Below are 18204 nucleotides of genomic sequence, written 5' to 3'. Positions count from 1 at the left end.
GCTATAATAATGTGTATGTATATATGTGTGTGTATATATAGTATTCATACAAATATATATATGACTTATATATGGTATATGAATGTATATAAATGTATATGTGCTATAGTATTGTATATGTGTGAGTATATATGGTATATGTATAAGGCCTGGGTCACATCTGCGTTCGGTGAGTTTGGGGAGTCTGCATGGGAACCCCCCCCCCCCCCCCCCCCCCGAACGGATTATCAAACGCATTAGCAAGCGGTGTGCAGTGAAAGTATGCGGACCCCATAGACTATAATAGGGTCCGTGTGCTTTCCACGCGGTGTCCGCACGAGTCATGTGGACAGGAAAGTAGATTGTAAAGTACTTTTCTGTCCGCATGTTCTTTGCGGACACTGCACAGAAAGCACATGGACCCCATTATAGTCTATGTGTGCTTTCACTGCATACCACTTGCTAATGCGTTCGGTAGTCTGTTTGGGAGGGTCCCCATGCGGACTCCCCGAATGCATTACTGAACGCAGTGAGTGCAATCCCATCCACACATTGCAGAAAAACACACACGGCAGACACACTGCAATTTCCAAAACTGTTGCGGTTTTGAAATTTGCAGCATGTCACTTATATCTGCAGAAACACCTGCAGTTTCCCTATAGGTATAAGTCTAAGTTCACACAGGGTTTTATGCTCCGGAACCTGAGGCGGAGGCCGCCTCAGGTTCCGGACCAAAAAACAGGTAGCCTTGACTGAATGCGGGTGCACTGCACCAGTATCCAGTCACGCACTCTGCTCCAGATTAGGCCCAATGAATGGGCCTAGTTGGGAGGAGGGAGTGTCTTCAGGCCGAATCGTGAGGCGAAATGACCTGAAGAATGAGCACCTCACTTCTTTTTCCAGGAGCTGGAACAAAACGGCTCCCGGAAAAAAAAGAACTGACCGGCTCCCATTGATTTCAATGGGAGCCGTCTTTTTGGTCAGGATTTTGAGGGTGATACGGCCTCAAAATCCTGACCACAAAACCCCGCGTGATCTTGCCCTAAAGGAAACAAAGTCCTCAGAGGAAACCTTTGCGGAGTTTCTGCAATAAGCGCTGCAGGAAAAACTGATGTGTTGCCGCCAGGGTTTTTCCGGCAGCGCTTTTTGCTTTGTCTTGCTACATGGGGCTTTAGCCTAAGGCTGAGTTCACACGGAGTTATTTGGTCAGGAATCCACCTCAAAATCAGCCTCCAAAAAAGCCTCCGGATAGAACCAAATTCCTGACCAGAAAACTCTGTGTGAACTCAGCCTTATAGTATAATGCTCAGTATATTGAGATAATAAGGATGAGGCCCAACAGCGAGACGCAGCTAAAAAAAAATAGCTGTGGAATAAATAGCGGCGAATCTCAATGTATTTTTTCCACAGTGTTTTTTTCATTGCGCTTTTGATTCATTTTCCCCGCACTTTCTCCCAATTGCGCAGCTGAATGTAACCGGTCATGTTTTTAGAAGCGCGCACATTTTAGAGTTTGTGGCTGTTTCACATCTTTTTTTCCTGCAGTGTGCAGATGAGGTAAATTTGATTAAATTTCATTCACTTTGCTGGTTCCTTACACATTTTTTTTTTTCTGTAGTAGCCAAAGACCTTATGTTTCTGCAATGTGAGGTTTGGGGTATTTATGGCTTATCCTGAGCATAGGCCATAAAAAAAACTTTAACCCTGCACAACCTCTTTAATATGCCCCACACAGTGTAACATCCCCCTTCCGCACAGGATGTTACCCCATCACTGCTCCCACACAGTATAATGGCCCCATCACTGTACCCCTTACATTATGGGGGACCAGTGAAGTGGCCATAAAATATTTGTCCCAGACAACCCCTTAAAACAGGCAGGGGCGGATCCAGGGCCGGGCGAGCCGGGCAACCGCCCGGGGCCCCGCGGCGCGGCCGGGACCTAACAAAATGGTCCCGGTCGGCATGTCCCGATTCCAACTGAGCTCAGCGTTAAAGCAGGAGCTGACAGCTCCTGCTTTAAACGCCTATGTATTCAGCTCATCGGCGGTAGGACGCCGATGAGCCGAATGCATAGGCGTTTTAAACAGGAGCTGTCACAGCTCAGCTCCTGCTTTAACGCTGAGCTTCGGCATTTGTAGCCGCGATGTGATGACGTCATCACATCGCGGCACCAATATGTGTATGAGGGAGAGAGCTGCGAGGGAACGAGGAATGGTGAGTGTGTGTGTGTGTGTGTGTGAGTGAGTGAGAACGGCATGACAGTGGGACAGATGGAGGGGGGAGAACGGCATGGCACTGGGGCAGATGGAGGGGGAGAGAACAGCATGACACTGGGGCAGATGGAGGAGGGAGAACGGCATGGCACTGGGGCAGATGGAGGGGGAGAGAACAGCATGGCACTGGGGCAGATGGAGGGGGAGAGAACAGCATGGCACTGGGGCAGATGGAGGGGGAGAGAACAGCATGGCACTGGGGCAGATGAAGGGGGGAAGAACAGCATGACACTGGGGCAGATGGAGGGGGGAGAATGGCATGACACTGGGGCAGATGGAGGGGGGAGAACGGCATGGCACTGGGGCAGATGGAGGGGGGAGAACGGCATGGCACTGGGGCAGATGAAGGGGGGAGAACGGCATGACACTGGGGCAAATGAAGGGGGGGGAGAATGGCATGACACTGAAGCAGATGAAGGGGGGGATGGCATGACACTGGGGCAGATGAAGGGGGGAGAACGGCATGACACTGGGGCAGAGACGGGGGGGGGGGAAATGAAACTGTGGGCAGATAAAGGGGGAGAATGGCATGAAACTGGGGACGGAGATAGGGGGGGACATGAAACTAGGGGTAGATGAAGGGTGTATATGAAAATGGGGGGAGATATAATTTACGGGTGACTGTAGTAGGATTATACTGTGTGGAATCACATGAAAATTGAATGAGAATGGGTGGAGTCAACATAAAAGTGGGTGGGGCCTAATTTGCTGCGGCGCGCTGCACACGCCGCACATTTTGTTCCCTCTCTCTGGTCTTCAACAGTTGGGAAGTACAGATTAGAAGTTTGAGACCCCCCAGTAAGTAGGGCCCCGCCAAAGTCAATTGCCCAGGGCCCCGCAAACCCTAGATCCGCCACTGAAAACAGGTTGTCTATAAACTGGAGTGATCGCTGTGGTGGCCGCCAGGGAGGTGTAAAATAATTTTTTTTTTTTTTTTTTTTAAAGCCTTCTCACCTGTCCCCAGCCCCCGTTGTCCCCACCTGTGTCTGTTTGGTCTCATGGCTTAATTTCTGGAAATCCTGTACCTAATTGGTCTCAGCGATCACATGAGGTGCAGGACTCCCAGCATGGAGGCTCCGGCATGAAACCGAATAGACACTACCGGCGGACAACGGAGCATCGGGGACAGGTGAGTATTCTTTTTTTTTTTTTTTTTTTTATTTTACACCTCCCTCCCAGCACATGGGTCGCTCCAATTCCTGAACAACCCCTTTAAAGGATTTAGCCATGTTTCTAATATTGATGGTCTGTCCTTAGGATAGGCCATCAATATTACATATGCGATGATACAACAGCCTGGACCTCTGCAGATCAGCTTTTTCCAGGACACTTCAGCTATGGGTAATGGTAACATTTCTAGGAGCCATGCTGTTCACTTGCCATACAGGCTGTAGCAGTAGGTATATGTACTGCACATGGTATAGTGCGTGAGTAGCATGGCTCCCAACATGTTATAACCTTTAACCACCTTGTCTCGGTACCGCTGATCTGCAGGGTCCTGGCGGTGGGCCCCTAGAAACAATTTCACTGGTGGGCCCTAGACACCCCAGTCCGACCCTGACTGTAGACCACCAACTCCCCTCACTATGCTCCACTCCATTAGCATCAAGGATACCGTTCTTTCTTGGTTTTCTTACTATCTTTCTCACTGCTCATTTAGTATATCATTCGCTTATGTGATCTATTCTTCTCTTTCCCTTGCTGTTGGGGTTCCTCAGGGCTCGGTCCTAGGCCCCCTCCTCTTCTCTCTGTACACAGCACCTATTGGACAAACCATCAGCAGATTTGGTTTTCATTGCCATCTATATGCTGATGACACCCAAATATATAACTTAACCCCTGACATCACTCCAGCACTAACTATGGTAAACGCCAGTGATTGTCCCTCTGCTATCTCTAACCTCATGTCTTCTCTGTATGTGAAACTGAATATTTCAAAAACTGAACTTCTTGTGTTCCCTCCAGTCACTAAACGACCTACCTTTATCTCCATTTCTGTCTGCAGTCATACTATTAAACCAAGGCAGCATGCCCGCTGTGTGGGGATTGTGTTTGACACAGATCTCACCAACGCCCCACATATTCAGACAATTGCTCACTCTTGCCACCTGCACCTCAAAACATCTCTAGAATTCGCCCTTTTCTCACTGTGGAAACATCAAAAACCCTCATTCTCTCTGATTCTCGTCTTCATTATTGCAATTCTCTTATAATTGGTCTTCCTCTTGCTTATCTCTCCCTGCTACAATCTGCCCTGAATGTGGCTGCTAAACTCATCTTTCTGTCAAACTAGTGAGCAGATGCATTTACCTTGTCAGTCGCTGCACTACTTGACCATCCACCACAGAATACCATATAATTATCCCACTCACCCACAAATCCATCCATAACGTTGCGCCTGCCTCATCACGTGCCTGCCTCCCTAACTGTCCTCTCTGTTCTGCCAGTGACCTTAGGATTGTATCTTCTGTTATCCGAACATCCCACTCTGGTCTCCAAGACTTTTCTGGAGCTGCACTTGTGCTCTGGAATGCTCTATCCCGGACAATCAGATTAATACCCAACTACAGAAGCTTCAAAACTGCCGTAATATCACATCTGATTAGGCAGGCTTATCACATTGTTGTATACCTCTACACACTACACTAACATTTCTTACCCTAAGCTCTTCTTCCTCCTCTAGTCCTCAGATCCAGACCTCTCTATCTAGAACAGGGGTCTCAAACTCAACTCAACATGTGGGCCGCAGAGCAAGATCCCAGCCAGTCGGCGGGCCGGACCGCGGCAAATTTAGCTCCACCCTGGATTTCAAATTTAGCTCACCCGTAAACTATATGTCCCCCCTCCATCTTTCCCCCAGTTACATATACACCCTTCATCTGCCCCCAGATTCATGTCCCCTCCATCTCTGCCCCCAGATTCATGTCCTCCCCATCTCTGCCCCCAGATTCATGTCCCCTCCATCTCTGCCCCCAGATTCATGTCCCCTCCATCTCTGCCCCCAGATTCATGTCCCCTCCATCTCTGTCCCCAGATTCATGTCCCCTCCATCTCTGTCCCCAGATTCATGTCCCCTCCATCTCTGTCCCCAGATTCATGTCCCCTCCATCTCTGTTCCCAGATTCATGTCCCCTCCATCTCTGTCCCCAGATTCATGTCCCCCCATCTCTGTCCCCAGATTCATGTCCCCCATCTTGCTGACACACAGCCTGAACCTCCTATCATGCTCACACACTGCTTGCATCCACGTCCCACCCCTTGCTTACACTTGATGTCTCCTCCCTCCATCTTACCTTCCAGTCTCCACTCACTGCAGCCTTCCCTTCCTGTGTAACTCGGCACTGTACTGAATAGCTCTGCCCACACCAGAGTCCGATCACATGGTCCCGACGTCATCACAGGTCCTTTACCCCACTAGGATCTACCCTGCTGCAAAGGCAGTGTGGCTTCTCAGCGGCTAAAGCCATCGGAAATATGTATTTTCCGATGGCTTTAGGCGACCCCTGTGTTTTGGTCATTCGACCCCCGCCAGGGTCGCGACCCACATGTTGAGAACCGCTGATGTTGGACCTAAACTGTATCATGCGTCGTAGGATGCTTCTGCGGGCCGCACAAAACTGTTTGCCGGGCCAAATGCGGCCCGTGGGCCGCGAGTTTGAGACCCCTGATCTAGAAGATAGGTATCTTTATATTCACAGATACGGGCTCATTCAGCTTCAGTTACATAACCTTTATATATTTGTTTCTTTTTTTAAATGTAGATCGTGAGCCTCATATAGGGATCACAATTTACTTTTTTTTTTTTTTTTTTTTCTCCTATCAGTATGTCTTTGTAGAATGGGAGGAAATCCATGCAAACATAGGGAGAATATACAAACTCCTTGCAAATGTTGTTCCTGGTGGGATTCAAACCCAGGAGTCCAGCGCTGCTGGACTGTAGTGTTAACTACTGAGCTACTGTGTTGCCCCCTTAACCTTTATATATTTAAAAATGGCTGGACTATTGTACCAAACAAGCCCAAGATCTCTCAAACAGGGCCTTCACTCCTTTTGTTTGATTACATAAATTTCCTTGTCACATTGTAATGTCTCATATTGTCTGATCATATGTCCACTGATTTGTAAAGTGCTGTGGAATATGTTGGCGCTATATAAATAAAGTGATTATTATTATTATTGTGATTGACTCTGCCAGAACTCTTCTGTGTTGGTATGTGTGTGCCAGTTTAGAACTAGATTAGTACGGTATTAAAAAGTCTGTTATTTTGATTATCACATTGGCACCTGGAGGGAGGGGAGAGGTGTTTTTTATTTTTATTTTTTTAATTTTTTTTATGCCTTGTGGTATGTCTTTTATCATTATGCAAATCTACATTTAGTCTCCTGACATCCCCTGCCTCACACCCCAGCTGCTTCCACTTTTGCAGGTGGGCCCAGGCATCTTTCATGAAGCAGTAGAACAAGCAGTTGCTTAGTCGCTTAAAATCCTGCAGCAATTTGGCAAGTGTCTTCTTGCTGGCAACACTCTAAAGTCAATATTGAGACAGCTTCTCGCTTCCATTTTTTTTTCGTATTCCTCGGCTGTTGAGAAATGAATTCAGACTGATCATTATCCCATTGATGGAAAAAATTATTTCACTTTGTGAGCAGATCGCAGAATATTTACTAACTCGATAAAGATGGATTCTGCAGTCTAGAGTTTGGCAATTAAACTCCACTACAGATGAAAGAGTAGGATTGGAAGATAAGAACTGGCAAGCCCACCACTTACAGTGCTCTGCCTACATTCTTATGGTGTGTGTGTGTGTGTGGTTAGAGTAGGGGGACCCACTATACAGAGGTTGCCGTGAAGTGGGTAGTAGTCTTATATATCTTGATCAATATGTATACTAAGAACTTCTGTTCATTGTAGAGTTTGCTGAGAAGTATAAGATCAATGTATGATATAGGATTGTTCATGTGTTTCTCCTTTTTTTTTCTTTTTTTTTTTTCTCCCTGAAATGTTGTGGATAGAACTGGGCACATAACTTACTATAGGTACAATCTGTCCATAACAATTTCAAGTAGATATCTGTTGGATGACATGAAATCTTAGGAATCTATGGTTATTGATTATTACTGTTTAATTATGATTGAAACTGGATAAAACCATTTAAGAGTAATATTGATAAGGATCTGACAGTTGAGATCCCTGCAGATCTATGAAATGCCAGCAATTTCCCTATGGGTAGAATTGAAGTAGAAAGTCTGCAGAGGAAACCTGAAAGTGCTGTGGGAAAAACCACAATGCATTTCCACCGTCCACCCCCCCAGCACTTTTTTGCTATGGCCTGCTACGTGGGAACTTACCCTTAGTGTGATGTTGTTATAAGTATGTTCTGTATATTCTGTTCTGCTTACTTATTCTGCCTTGTCTGCCTAGCAACAGTGAGGTAGTAATGGAGGAGGAGCTGAGCTTAGGGGGAGGAGTTATTAGACAGGGAGCCATGATGGAAGCATGGAATAAAGTGTTCTGATCTATAAAAGTCACCATCTCATAGTGGAGTTATTCCAGAAGACCTGCATTCTCACTACAACACTACACTTAGTTTACGTCTGTGTTTGCTAATCCGTTCGGGGAGTCCGCATGGGAACCCCCTGAATGGAATACCAAACGCAGTGTGCAGTGAAAGCACCCGGACCCCATAGACTATAATGGGGTCCGTGTGCTCTCCGCGCTCTGTCTGCACGAAACATGTATATATGAAAGTAGATCACTATTTTCTTTTCTGTCCGCATTATAGTCTATGCGGACTCCCCCGAACAAGGCCTTAGCTTTAAGGGGTTTTGCTTTTTCTTATTGCTGATGACAAACATCCGGGACCCACCGCTGATCAGCTGTTTTAAAAGGGTCATGGCACTCATACGACCACTGTGACCTCTTCACTGTATATTGCACGCTGTCAGGTTCATAGCCATGCAATCCTGGTATTATTTATCCCTGGTTTGTGCTATCTACATTCATTATATTCTTGATTTAACAGTAAGCATCCAAAAATAAATGAATGCAGTAGGTGTGACAGCTTCTCTGACTGCTTAATTTGTAGGTACCTGAAGAGCAATTACTCTTTTAGGCCGGGGCCTCACGGGACGTAAACGCTGCGATTTGCCCGCAGCGGAGAAGCTGCTGGAAAAATTGTGGCATTTTACAGTGCAAGCGGCTTTGCAAATTGCAGCATGTCAATTATATCTACGGAAACGCCGGCAGCTTTCCTGTAGATATAATGGGAAGAGAAAGTCCGCAGAGGAAAACTCTGTGAACTTTCTCTTCAAAGCGCTGCGGAAAGAACCACAATGCGATCACGCAGCTGCTCTTTCCACAGCGCTTTATCACTGCATTTACGGCCTGTGGGACCTTAGCCTTACAGTGTGTGTTTTTTTTTTTTTTTTTCTTCCTCCTACCTTTGGTTGTGTATATTATTGTCTGTTTAGTTTGGTGCTATAATAGTTATCTGTAGGGGGCAGTAGTACACCAGCTGTGTTCTCTTCAGTAGGGGCAGTATTCAACTCATTATTCAACTCATTATATCCTCTTCCGAGCAGATTTATAGTACTGCAGTTATATACGTCTATGCCAGGGGTCTCAAACTCAACTCAACATGTGGGCCGCAGAGCAAGATCCCAGCCAGTCGGCGGGCCGGACCGCGGCAAATTTAGCTCCACCCACTTTTATGCTGACTCTGCCCATTCATTTTCCATGTGGCCCCCACACTGTATAATCCTCCTACAGTCACCCGTAAACTATATGTCCCCCCTCCATCTTTCCCCCAGTTACATATACACCCTTCATCTGCCCCCAGATTCATGTCCCCTCCATCTCTGTCCCCAGATTCATGTCCTCCCCATCTCTGCCCCCAGATTCATGTCCCCTCCATCTCTGCCCCCGGATTCATGTCCTCCCCATCTCTGCCCCCGGATTCATGTCCTCCCCATCTCTGCCCCCGGATTCATGTCCTCCCCATCTCTGCCCCCAGATTCATGTCCCCACATCTCTGCCCCCAGATTCATGTCCCCTCCATCTCTGCCCCCAGATTCATGTCCCCTCCATCTCTGCCCCCAGATTCATGTCCCCCCCATCTCTGCCCCCAGATTCATGTCCCCTCCATCTCTGCCCCCAGATTCATGTCCCCCCCATCTCTGCCCCCAGATTCATGTCCCCTCCATCTCTGCTTCCAGATTCATGTCCCCCCCATCTCTGCCCCCAGATTCATGTCCCCTCCATCTCTGCCCCCAGATTCATGTCCCCCCCCATCTCTGCCCCCAGATTCATGTCCCCCCATCTCTGCCCCCAGATTCATGTCCCCCCCATCTCTGCCCCCAGATTCATGTCCCCCCATCTCTGCCCTCAGATTCATGTCCCCCCCATCTCTTCCCCCAGATTCATGTCCCCCATCTTGCTGACACACAGCCTGAACCTCCTATCATGCTCACACACTGCTTGCATCCACGTCCCACCCCTTGCTTACACTTGATGTCTCCTCCCTCCATCTTACCTTCCAGTCTCCACTCACTGCAGCCTTCCCTTCCTGTGTAACTCGGCACTGTACTGAATAGCTCCGCCCACACCAGAGTCCGATCACATGGTCCCGACGTCATCACAGGTCCTTTACCCCACTAGGATCTACCCTGCTGCAAAGGCAGTGTGGCTTCTCAGCGGCTAAAGCCATCGGAAATATGTATTTTCCGATGGCTTTAGGCGACCCCTGTGTTTTGGTCATTCGACCCCCGCCGGGGTCGCGACCCACATGTTGAGAACCGCTGATGTTGGACCTAAACTGTATCATGCGTCGTAGGATGCTTCTGCGGGCCGCACAAAACTGTTTGCCGGGCCAAATGCGGCCCGTGGGCCGCGAGTTTGAGACCCCTGGTCTATGCAGAGGGCAATGCACACTGAGGGAAAAAAAGGCGCCTTTTTTGGGGGGGTTGCAAATCAGCCCTGAATCCCTGGTTATTAGCATGGTCATACAGTAGTTATAAATAGTTTGGCAAATGTTTGTGTTGACCTTGTATGCATTGTGAATGGTAATTCATTCACTTCTAAGATGCTATTTTCCTAAAGTAAAGAAGTTGTATTTATGACCTAACTTTGTACGCAGTGAATTATACATTTCTTGTATCATCATTGTTATAATTTTTTTTATTAGAGGTTATACTTGTTTTGAACAAATCCTTATATGCATGCTTCTGGAAAAATACATGACCTCCTGTTTATTTGTCCACCCTATTAATAACATTGGCTCAAATTCCCAATTTTACCAACCATGTGACAACCATAATCATAATCCTGTCATGCCCTACACAGAGATTTCTATCTGTGACATATGGGTTTTTCTGGCAAACTTGCATCAATGTGACATTAGTGATTGTGTAATATCGCCTTTTAGTGATCAGTACAATTCAGATATAAATCTTCTATATGTGGAGGTTCGCAATCTTGTCCATAGGGGGCATTATTGTAGTAGTTATATACTTTATCATAGAGAGCTGTATTATAGTACTGATATTCTGTTACAGAAGGAGCAGTATTATTGCTGTTATAATCTTGTACGCAGGGACTGTATGGTAGTTGTTTTCTTGTGCTTGTTTTGAAATTCTGAATTTCAGGCTCCATATCTCACCACCCACTACAGCTTCGAATGTGAGACTACCATTATCTTATAGACAATCATCTTGGCCACCTCGTACATAAATTTGACTTCCAACTATTTAGTATATGATTGGTTGGTTAGATAGATTGTCATGTAACTGCATTGTTACTCTTTTGCTCCTGGTGGAGAAAACGTATTTTTATTCTTGTTTACTACAAATTACAACCTGTTCTGACATTCCTAATAGCTTAGAATGTTATAAGGTTGATTCCCAAGAAAGAGGTAACTGGTTCAAATAGAAGATCAGCCATGAAGTTTTCCCAAGAAAAGAGAAACCACATCATCTAGCTCATCGATGGTGGTCTCTTGGCCAAGAAAATTGCCAAAGTGCATCATTTGAGTGGCATGACAGTTGAATGAATATGAAATGAAGTCGGTCCAAGGATTCAAAAATATCGGAGTCAACAAGTCGACTCATCACCAGATCTATCAATTCTGGCTGCACAAAGGCGGCCGTGCAGATGGCTCATATATTTTGTAATATTGAGATCACAGACGTCCATGCTGATGCTCCAAGTGGTGCTCCAAAAAAAGGTGAAGAAGGCCCTGACTTCAATATAGTCATAAGAAATGTTGGCTCGAGTTTGCAGAAAAGTGGATAGTAGAAGATTGGAGACGGGTGATTTGGAGTATTGAGATGAAAGTCCATACACTGGGCTCTGAAGGGTGCAAATGGGAAAACAAGGGAAAAGGAGGCTAATGGAGAAATTGAAGGAACTGTTAAGTTTGGTGGAGGAAGCCTAATGATTTGGGGTTGTTTCACAGCCAAAGGTACTGGATACTGTATACTGGACTGTGTATATGTGAGTATCCTACAAGATACTTCGTATCCTTTTTTTTTCCCCCTAATGTAGATTGCAAGCCCCATATGGGGATCACAATGTTTTGTTTTGTTTTTCCTATCAGTATGTCTTTGTAGAATGGGAGGAAATCCAAGCAAACAGAGGGAGAACATACAAACTCCTTGCAGATGTTGTTCTTGGTGGGATTCAAACCCAGGACCCAGTGCTGCAAGGCTGTAGTGCTAACCACTGAGCCACTGTGTTTACTTCATATGCTTGAGTACTATGGTTATGCAAAGGACTACATAGTGTTCCAGCAGGAGAACGACTTGAAGCATATGTCGAGATTAACGAAGAATTGGTTCAATGACCATGAAGTAGAGGTGGTGGATTAGTCCCCAGACCTCAATCGAACACTTGTGGGTAGAGTTGAAGAAAAAGCTATGTTCTTACCAAAGTGAGTATGCACCAACAATTGAAGGTGCAGAAGAGGCTTGGGATAAGATTTCGGTGGAGACATGCTTGAATCTGATGTACAAATTGTTATCTTGATCGGTTGCCATTGGATACGACCATGAATGCAGGAACTTTCTAAAGTCAGAACATCTGTCATGATTTCCTTATTGTGGCCGGGATATCTTCTCATACATGTAGTGTCCCTACCTGATAACCCAGCTACAATAAGAAAACATGGCTGGGTTTTTGACAAGTCCCAGACCACAGAAAGCGTCTGCATTTGTGGTCGTATCCATTGGCAACCGATCAAGACAACAGACTCTCACCACCAAGATATTTAGAGAAAATCTTTAAAACTTTTCTGAATTTTTAACTAATTATATTTGCAAAAATGCTTAAGTTTTAATTATCTACACATATAGATATGATTATGTTCATGGGAATACCCCTTTAAGATGAGAGGCAAGGCAAGGCATGCCCCCAAAATACTATTCCCCCTCATTTGCTTATCAATAAACAGCAATTTTCACAAAAATAGTGCTCCAGAACTGAATAGCAGAGGTATACTTAAAACTGTAGAATCAACTCTGCGAATTACTGTGATTAGGCTCATAACCATTTTACTGCTGACAGACTCCCAGTACTTGTTTGTAGGGGCATTCTTCAATTACATTTTCCTCTTTAGTGGCAGTAGTAGTAATATTCTTTTACATAGGGGTAATATTGTGCGTTATATTTTTGTACATAGGTGGCAGTATTATAGTAGTTCTATTCATGTACCTATGATACAGTGTATTAGTAGTTTTATTATTGGGCAAGTTAATAGTATTTTTATTTAACATTAAGCAGTATAATATATGATATTGGATTACCTGTTTGATGTTTTTTTTTCTTATTTTAGTCAATGTGCTCTCACCTGGATGGGTAGATACCACTTTCCCTTTTACAGGTAAGGCAATTTCATTCCACATCCAGTCAATATATTGTGTATGGCCTAATTTATTCCTTGCTATAAATTGTAACGTAATTAGTTCACTGTTGATATACAATCCTAGAGTTAAAGTACTAAGTATTTTTAAGATTCCTTCCCATTACAGAGAATGTAAATTCTATGCTTTGTCATGGGGTAAATTCACAATAAGAAATACATTCTAATAAACCTATCTTTTTAAAATTATCATCTGGAACTCTGTAGTTGTGATTGGAATTGTTCTCTAATTCTGACATACACATATGTGCAAGCTGTGATGCTGCACAATTGCCTAGTAACTTAGGCGAGAATTGTCAACCAAAAAGCTGTGTCCTACCATCTGCCCTACATACTATATAAGAGAAACTGCCCAAATATTATTCTTGCACAAAGGCCTTATGTAGTCGCCATCTCTGCAATGTACAGTTGGTGATTCTTCACTTCATGGAGATTTATAGCAGTGTCCTAGGATTCCCACAACGTGTTCCCGCAGCAGTAATAGTTGCATAAGGTCTACACACCTTTGGAAATACCAGAGCTAGGCTGAAATCCTGCACATTTTTTTTCTTCTATTTGATGAGTTTTGTACTCCTGAAGAACAGTAGAAATGTCAACTGTGAAACCAGTTTTATATTTAGTTTTAAACTCTTATTCATAGTCTTCATAAAATGACATACTACATACAAGGCCATATTACCAAGATTTCCTGCTGATGCAAGCACTAGGGAGTTTAGGTAAGCAGTCTCTCGCTTCAAGTGGAAGGAATTTGCTAAGACCTGTGATTCCACAAAACTAGAGTTCTTGGGTTGTATACAATTTATGCTTCAGGTGGTGACCATAATGGCTGCAAACGAACTTTCTAATGAAGTCACCATTTCTGTTTTGCCCAGAATGCCGTACATAGGCCATATAAACTAAGGAGTTGCACACTGGTGTCTGCAGGTTTGAGCACAAGGCTGATTCCAGTCTGTGCACTGGTCAAGATTCCATCTCCTCCCTAACAGTAGTCACTTAAATAAGTAGGGAAAGCAGACAGCAAGCTATGGGCTTTTCCTTGTTTCATGTAAACTGAGAATACGGTCAGGGAAAGATGGGTTAGTGGCCAGACGCAGCCTACAGGGCCTAGTCCTAACCCTTCTTCCCAGCGTTTATACTGCAATTAATGCTAGGTTCACACCTCTGTTCAGGTTTCTGTTCTTTGGGTCTATTTGGTGATCTTAAAACTGGAAACCCAACCGGCTTAAGAAGTGGTTAGCCACTGAAACCAAGGGAACGCATAGACTATAATGGGGTCCACAGGGTTGTTTTTTTTGTGTGGTTTCTGCCTGAAAAATGCAGAGAGAACAGAACGGCGTGCGAGCGCTGGTGTGAGACATGTGTATATTTATGAAATAGGTCAGAATCAGAAGACATGAAAGAAAGGAAAATGGGAGTAGTTGCCCATAGAAGGTGATCACTTTGTTATTTTAGGAATATAGCAGCAGTGCCACTGAATGCTAGGAAACATGTCACTGTCTTCATATTTGCATTAGGTTATATAACTGTAATATTATGAAGTTGTCCTGGTACTCTTCATTTTATCACTTCATATAAAAAAAACTGAGATTGTGTTTTGTATCTTAGCAGCTGCTTGCAGTGGTGAACTGGAGCAACACACAGAACGGAGAGGTGTCATTTACAGTCCCGCGTGGCCCTTGAACTACCCTCCTACCATGAACTGCAGCTGGTTTATCCAAGGAGACCATGGAGACGTCATAACAATTAGGTGACTCGCTAATCAGCAAGAATAGTCACTTCATTACAAACATGTCTCAGCGTTTTCATTATTTTAGTTTTTTAAGGGAACCAGGTTTTGGGCACCTAAAACACCAGCATGTCTTTATGCTGCTGAGGTTTAGTAAAGTAAACCTTTAATTCAGTGGTTCAATTCACATTGTCTAGGAGTCACCAAAAGCACCGTGGAAAAAACTGCAGCAGACTGCATCGGGGCCAAATTGCAGCATTTTCGCAACATGGGGCTCTGGCCTCAATACAAGGATGTAGTGATGACTGGGACTAAGATTGCCAGGTTTGGGGCTCTAAATTCCAGCAGCATAAGGACATAATGGTAGTTTAGGGGCCGCATACCAGGTGAAAGGTTCCCTTTAAATCTCTAGATTGTTGCTTCAGTAGTTAGTATGGCTGAAAAAAGATTTATGTTCATTAAGTTCGACCAAGGGATGGGGTAAGGGAAACAAGAATTTTACACTTTTGGGGCATCTGCACACAACCATGTGCAGTCTCTGGGTCAGTAAAAACTGCATGGATGACACACAGAATGGTATCCGTGTGTCATCTGTGGTTTTCATTGTCCCATACAATACAAATGAATTACAGAGCCACTATAACAGACAATTCTAGAACCTGCTCCATAATTTGTAGCTGTTCAATTTGGCCTGGACACACAACCATAAAAACTACGGCCTTGTGTCTGGGCCCATTGAAAAGCATGTGTCTGTAGTTTGATCTGCAATTGCGGATCAAATGTACAATATGTTCGTGTGCATGAGGCCTTACATAGAAATTAAATGGAATGTATCAGCACTTTTATACATTTATTAAAACAAGACAGTGAAACATCACTTTTTGTCACTATATTTTCTTATTGTAGATTTTATAAAATGTTATTTTCCATATGTGATTTTGGGATCTGCCATTTTACCAGGGCTTCGCCTTAACTTGGTTAGTGATACACTTAGTGATACGCTTTAAGACCCTGTTAGGCCGGGTTCACACGATGTATTATGGCACGTAATGTGGTACGTAGACGGCGCGGGAGTTTTTGCGGGCCGTATACGCTCCCATTGTTTTCAATGGGAGCCAGTACCGTATATGCGGCGCTATTTTGCGGCAGTGATTTTGCGGCGGCCGCAAAATAGCGCTGCGTATATGGTACCGGCTCCCATTGAAAACAATGGGAGCGTATACGGCCCGGAAAAGCTCCCGTGGCGTCTACATGGCACATTACGTGCCAAAATACATCGTGTGAACCCGGCCTTAGATGAGTTCAAAATGTGCCAATCAGTGCTTTTTCTGTCCCGGCCGATATAGAGGACATGCAGGAAGGCCAATCGCTAATATGATCGTTCCCGACATATACTTTTATTGTTTGTAGGGAAAACTGCCCTTATAATGCAGTGCAATGTGCTGCTGGCAAACAAGGATTTTCCGTCCTGTCAAAAGCAGCCGATCACCTGATAAAAGAGCAAACGCTCATTCACTGGGTGACTGGCTGTGCTACTAGACAGACTGATTATCAGGAACAAGCTTTTCCAATAATTACCTGCATAATATTTTCGTCTAATGGCGTCATTACACCACATTCTTGACTATAGGCAGAAATACAGTGAATATCATCTATTGTTAACAGTGCATGCATTGATAGCCGTGATGTGCTGTTATCTGTAGAGGTTTTATCTTCTATTGTAACACACCTGATAAAAGAGCAAACACTCATTCACTGACTGTCTGTGCTATTACACTGATTTTTTTAAGAACAAGCGTTTCCAGTAATTGCCTGCATAATGTTTTCATCTAATAGCTCCATTACACCACGTTCAGAAATACAGTGGATACAGTCTATTGTAACAGTGCATGCAATTATGGCTCTGATGTGCTGTTATCTGTAGAGGTGTTATCTTCTATTGTAACTCTCTCTGTAAATGAAGTGACTACTGCATAGAAAACCCCTACATATTGGGCAAGTGTCATTCTATTATTCAGCTTAGTGGCTGTAGTAAAAATAGTAGGATTGGTGCCTTTTTAAAGTATAGATAGTGACACTGAAGTTAAAAAAAAAAAAAAAAGCCCTGATAACCCCTAGATAAGAAAAAGTTATCTTTGTACCATATTAGCCAGTGGATATGAAATGTAAAGATTGAGAGTCCTTAGTAATTCGTAATATGTCATCATTTTTTTTGTTAGCCATTAAAACGGTATCAACTACTAAGGACTCTCAATTAAACCTCTAGCTACTACTTTTCTTTTATCTCCTGATGGAGGGAGTGCCCCCTTGTGTTATAAGGGGATTTTACATGGAATAGATTTTCACCATATTTTTGATATGTCCCATTTATATATTTATACAGAGTAATCATGTCACTCACTTAGACTAAATAAATTGAACTTTTTTAATCTTTCCACAACTGAGGTCCTCTGTAACCATTTTTGTGGCTCTCCTTTTGTACATTTTCTAACTCCATGGCATTGTTTCTATAAACTGATACACATAACAGAATTGCCCATTGTAGATGAGGCCATGCAAATGCTTTGTAAAATTGTAATAGTACACCTTTGCCCTTGATTCCACACATTTCCACTACATTACTGTATCCTGCTGACCTTAGAAGTAGCTGACTGACATTGCATGCTGTTTTTGAGTCTGTGATCTACAAATACACCCAGGTACTTTTTGCAATTTTACTCCCTCGGGACATATGTTAGCTAAAGACTTAAAGGGGCTCTATCAGCAAAATTATGCTAATATAGCCCCACATATGCGTGTATAGCCTTTAAAAAGGCTATCCAGGCACCGTAAATGTTATATTAAACCCCGGTCCTGTTTTTAAGTAAAAGCATTAAAACATATATGCTAATCGTACCTGTACGTGCACCATGGGCACGGCACGGTGCGACGTCAGCTTCGGGCACTCCGGCCTCTTCTGTCTTCTTGTAGTGATGCCCTCTGGTTCCGTGTCTTCTTCTGTCTTCTTGTCTTCAAATCCTGTGCCTGCGTAGTAGCGCTTCCCTCCGGAGCACTACTGCGCAGGCTCACTTGCCAGTCTCCGTAGAACTACACGAGCGTACTGCACGCTCGTGAACTGCCATTAAGTAAAATGGCGAGTGAGCCTGCGCAGTAGCGCTCCGGAGGGAAGCGCTACTACGCAGGCACGGGATTTGAAGACAAGAAGACGGAAGAGACAGGACCAGAGGGCGTTGCTCCAAGAAAAAAGAAGAGGTAGGTGTGCCCGAAGATGACATGGCATCGTGCATCACCGCCCCCGGTGCACGTTCGGG

General features: G+C 44.4%; 1 protein-coding gene across 2 annotated transcripts in view; it reads left to right on the top strand.

Moving 5' to 3' along the window:
- LRP3 (LDL receptor related protein 3) overlaps positions 1-18204 on the top strand; it is a 56658-nt gene that overhangs the window by 17901 nt on the left and 20553 nt on the right. Inside the window, exons 2-3 of one of the 2 annotated variants that reach the window (XM_075282031.1) lie at positions 13081-13128; positions 14776-14914. In XM_075282031.1, coding sequence (XP_075138132.1) covers positions 13081-13128; positions 14776-14914 — 187 coding nt within the window. Of the gene's footprint in view, positions 1-13080; positions 13129-14772; positions 14915-18204 lie in introns of both variants that reach the window. The other variant, XM_075282030.1, reaches the window with a different exon arrangement.

This window comes from Leptodactylus fuscus, chromosome 7 (genome assembly GCF_031893055.1).
Source record: "Leptodactylus fuscus isolate aLepFus1 chromosome 7, aLepFus1.hap2, whole genome shotgun sequence".
In the NCBI taxonomy this organism is placed as follows: Eukaryota; Metazoa; Chordata; class Amphibia; order Anura; family Leptodactylidae; genus Leptodactylus; species Leptodactylus fuscus.
Note: the sequence above shows the minus strand (reverse complement) of the source record. Positions and strands in the feature narration are given on the sequence as shown.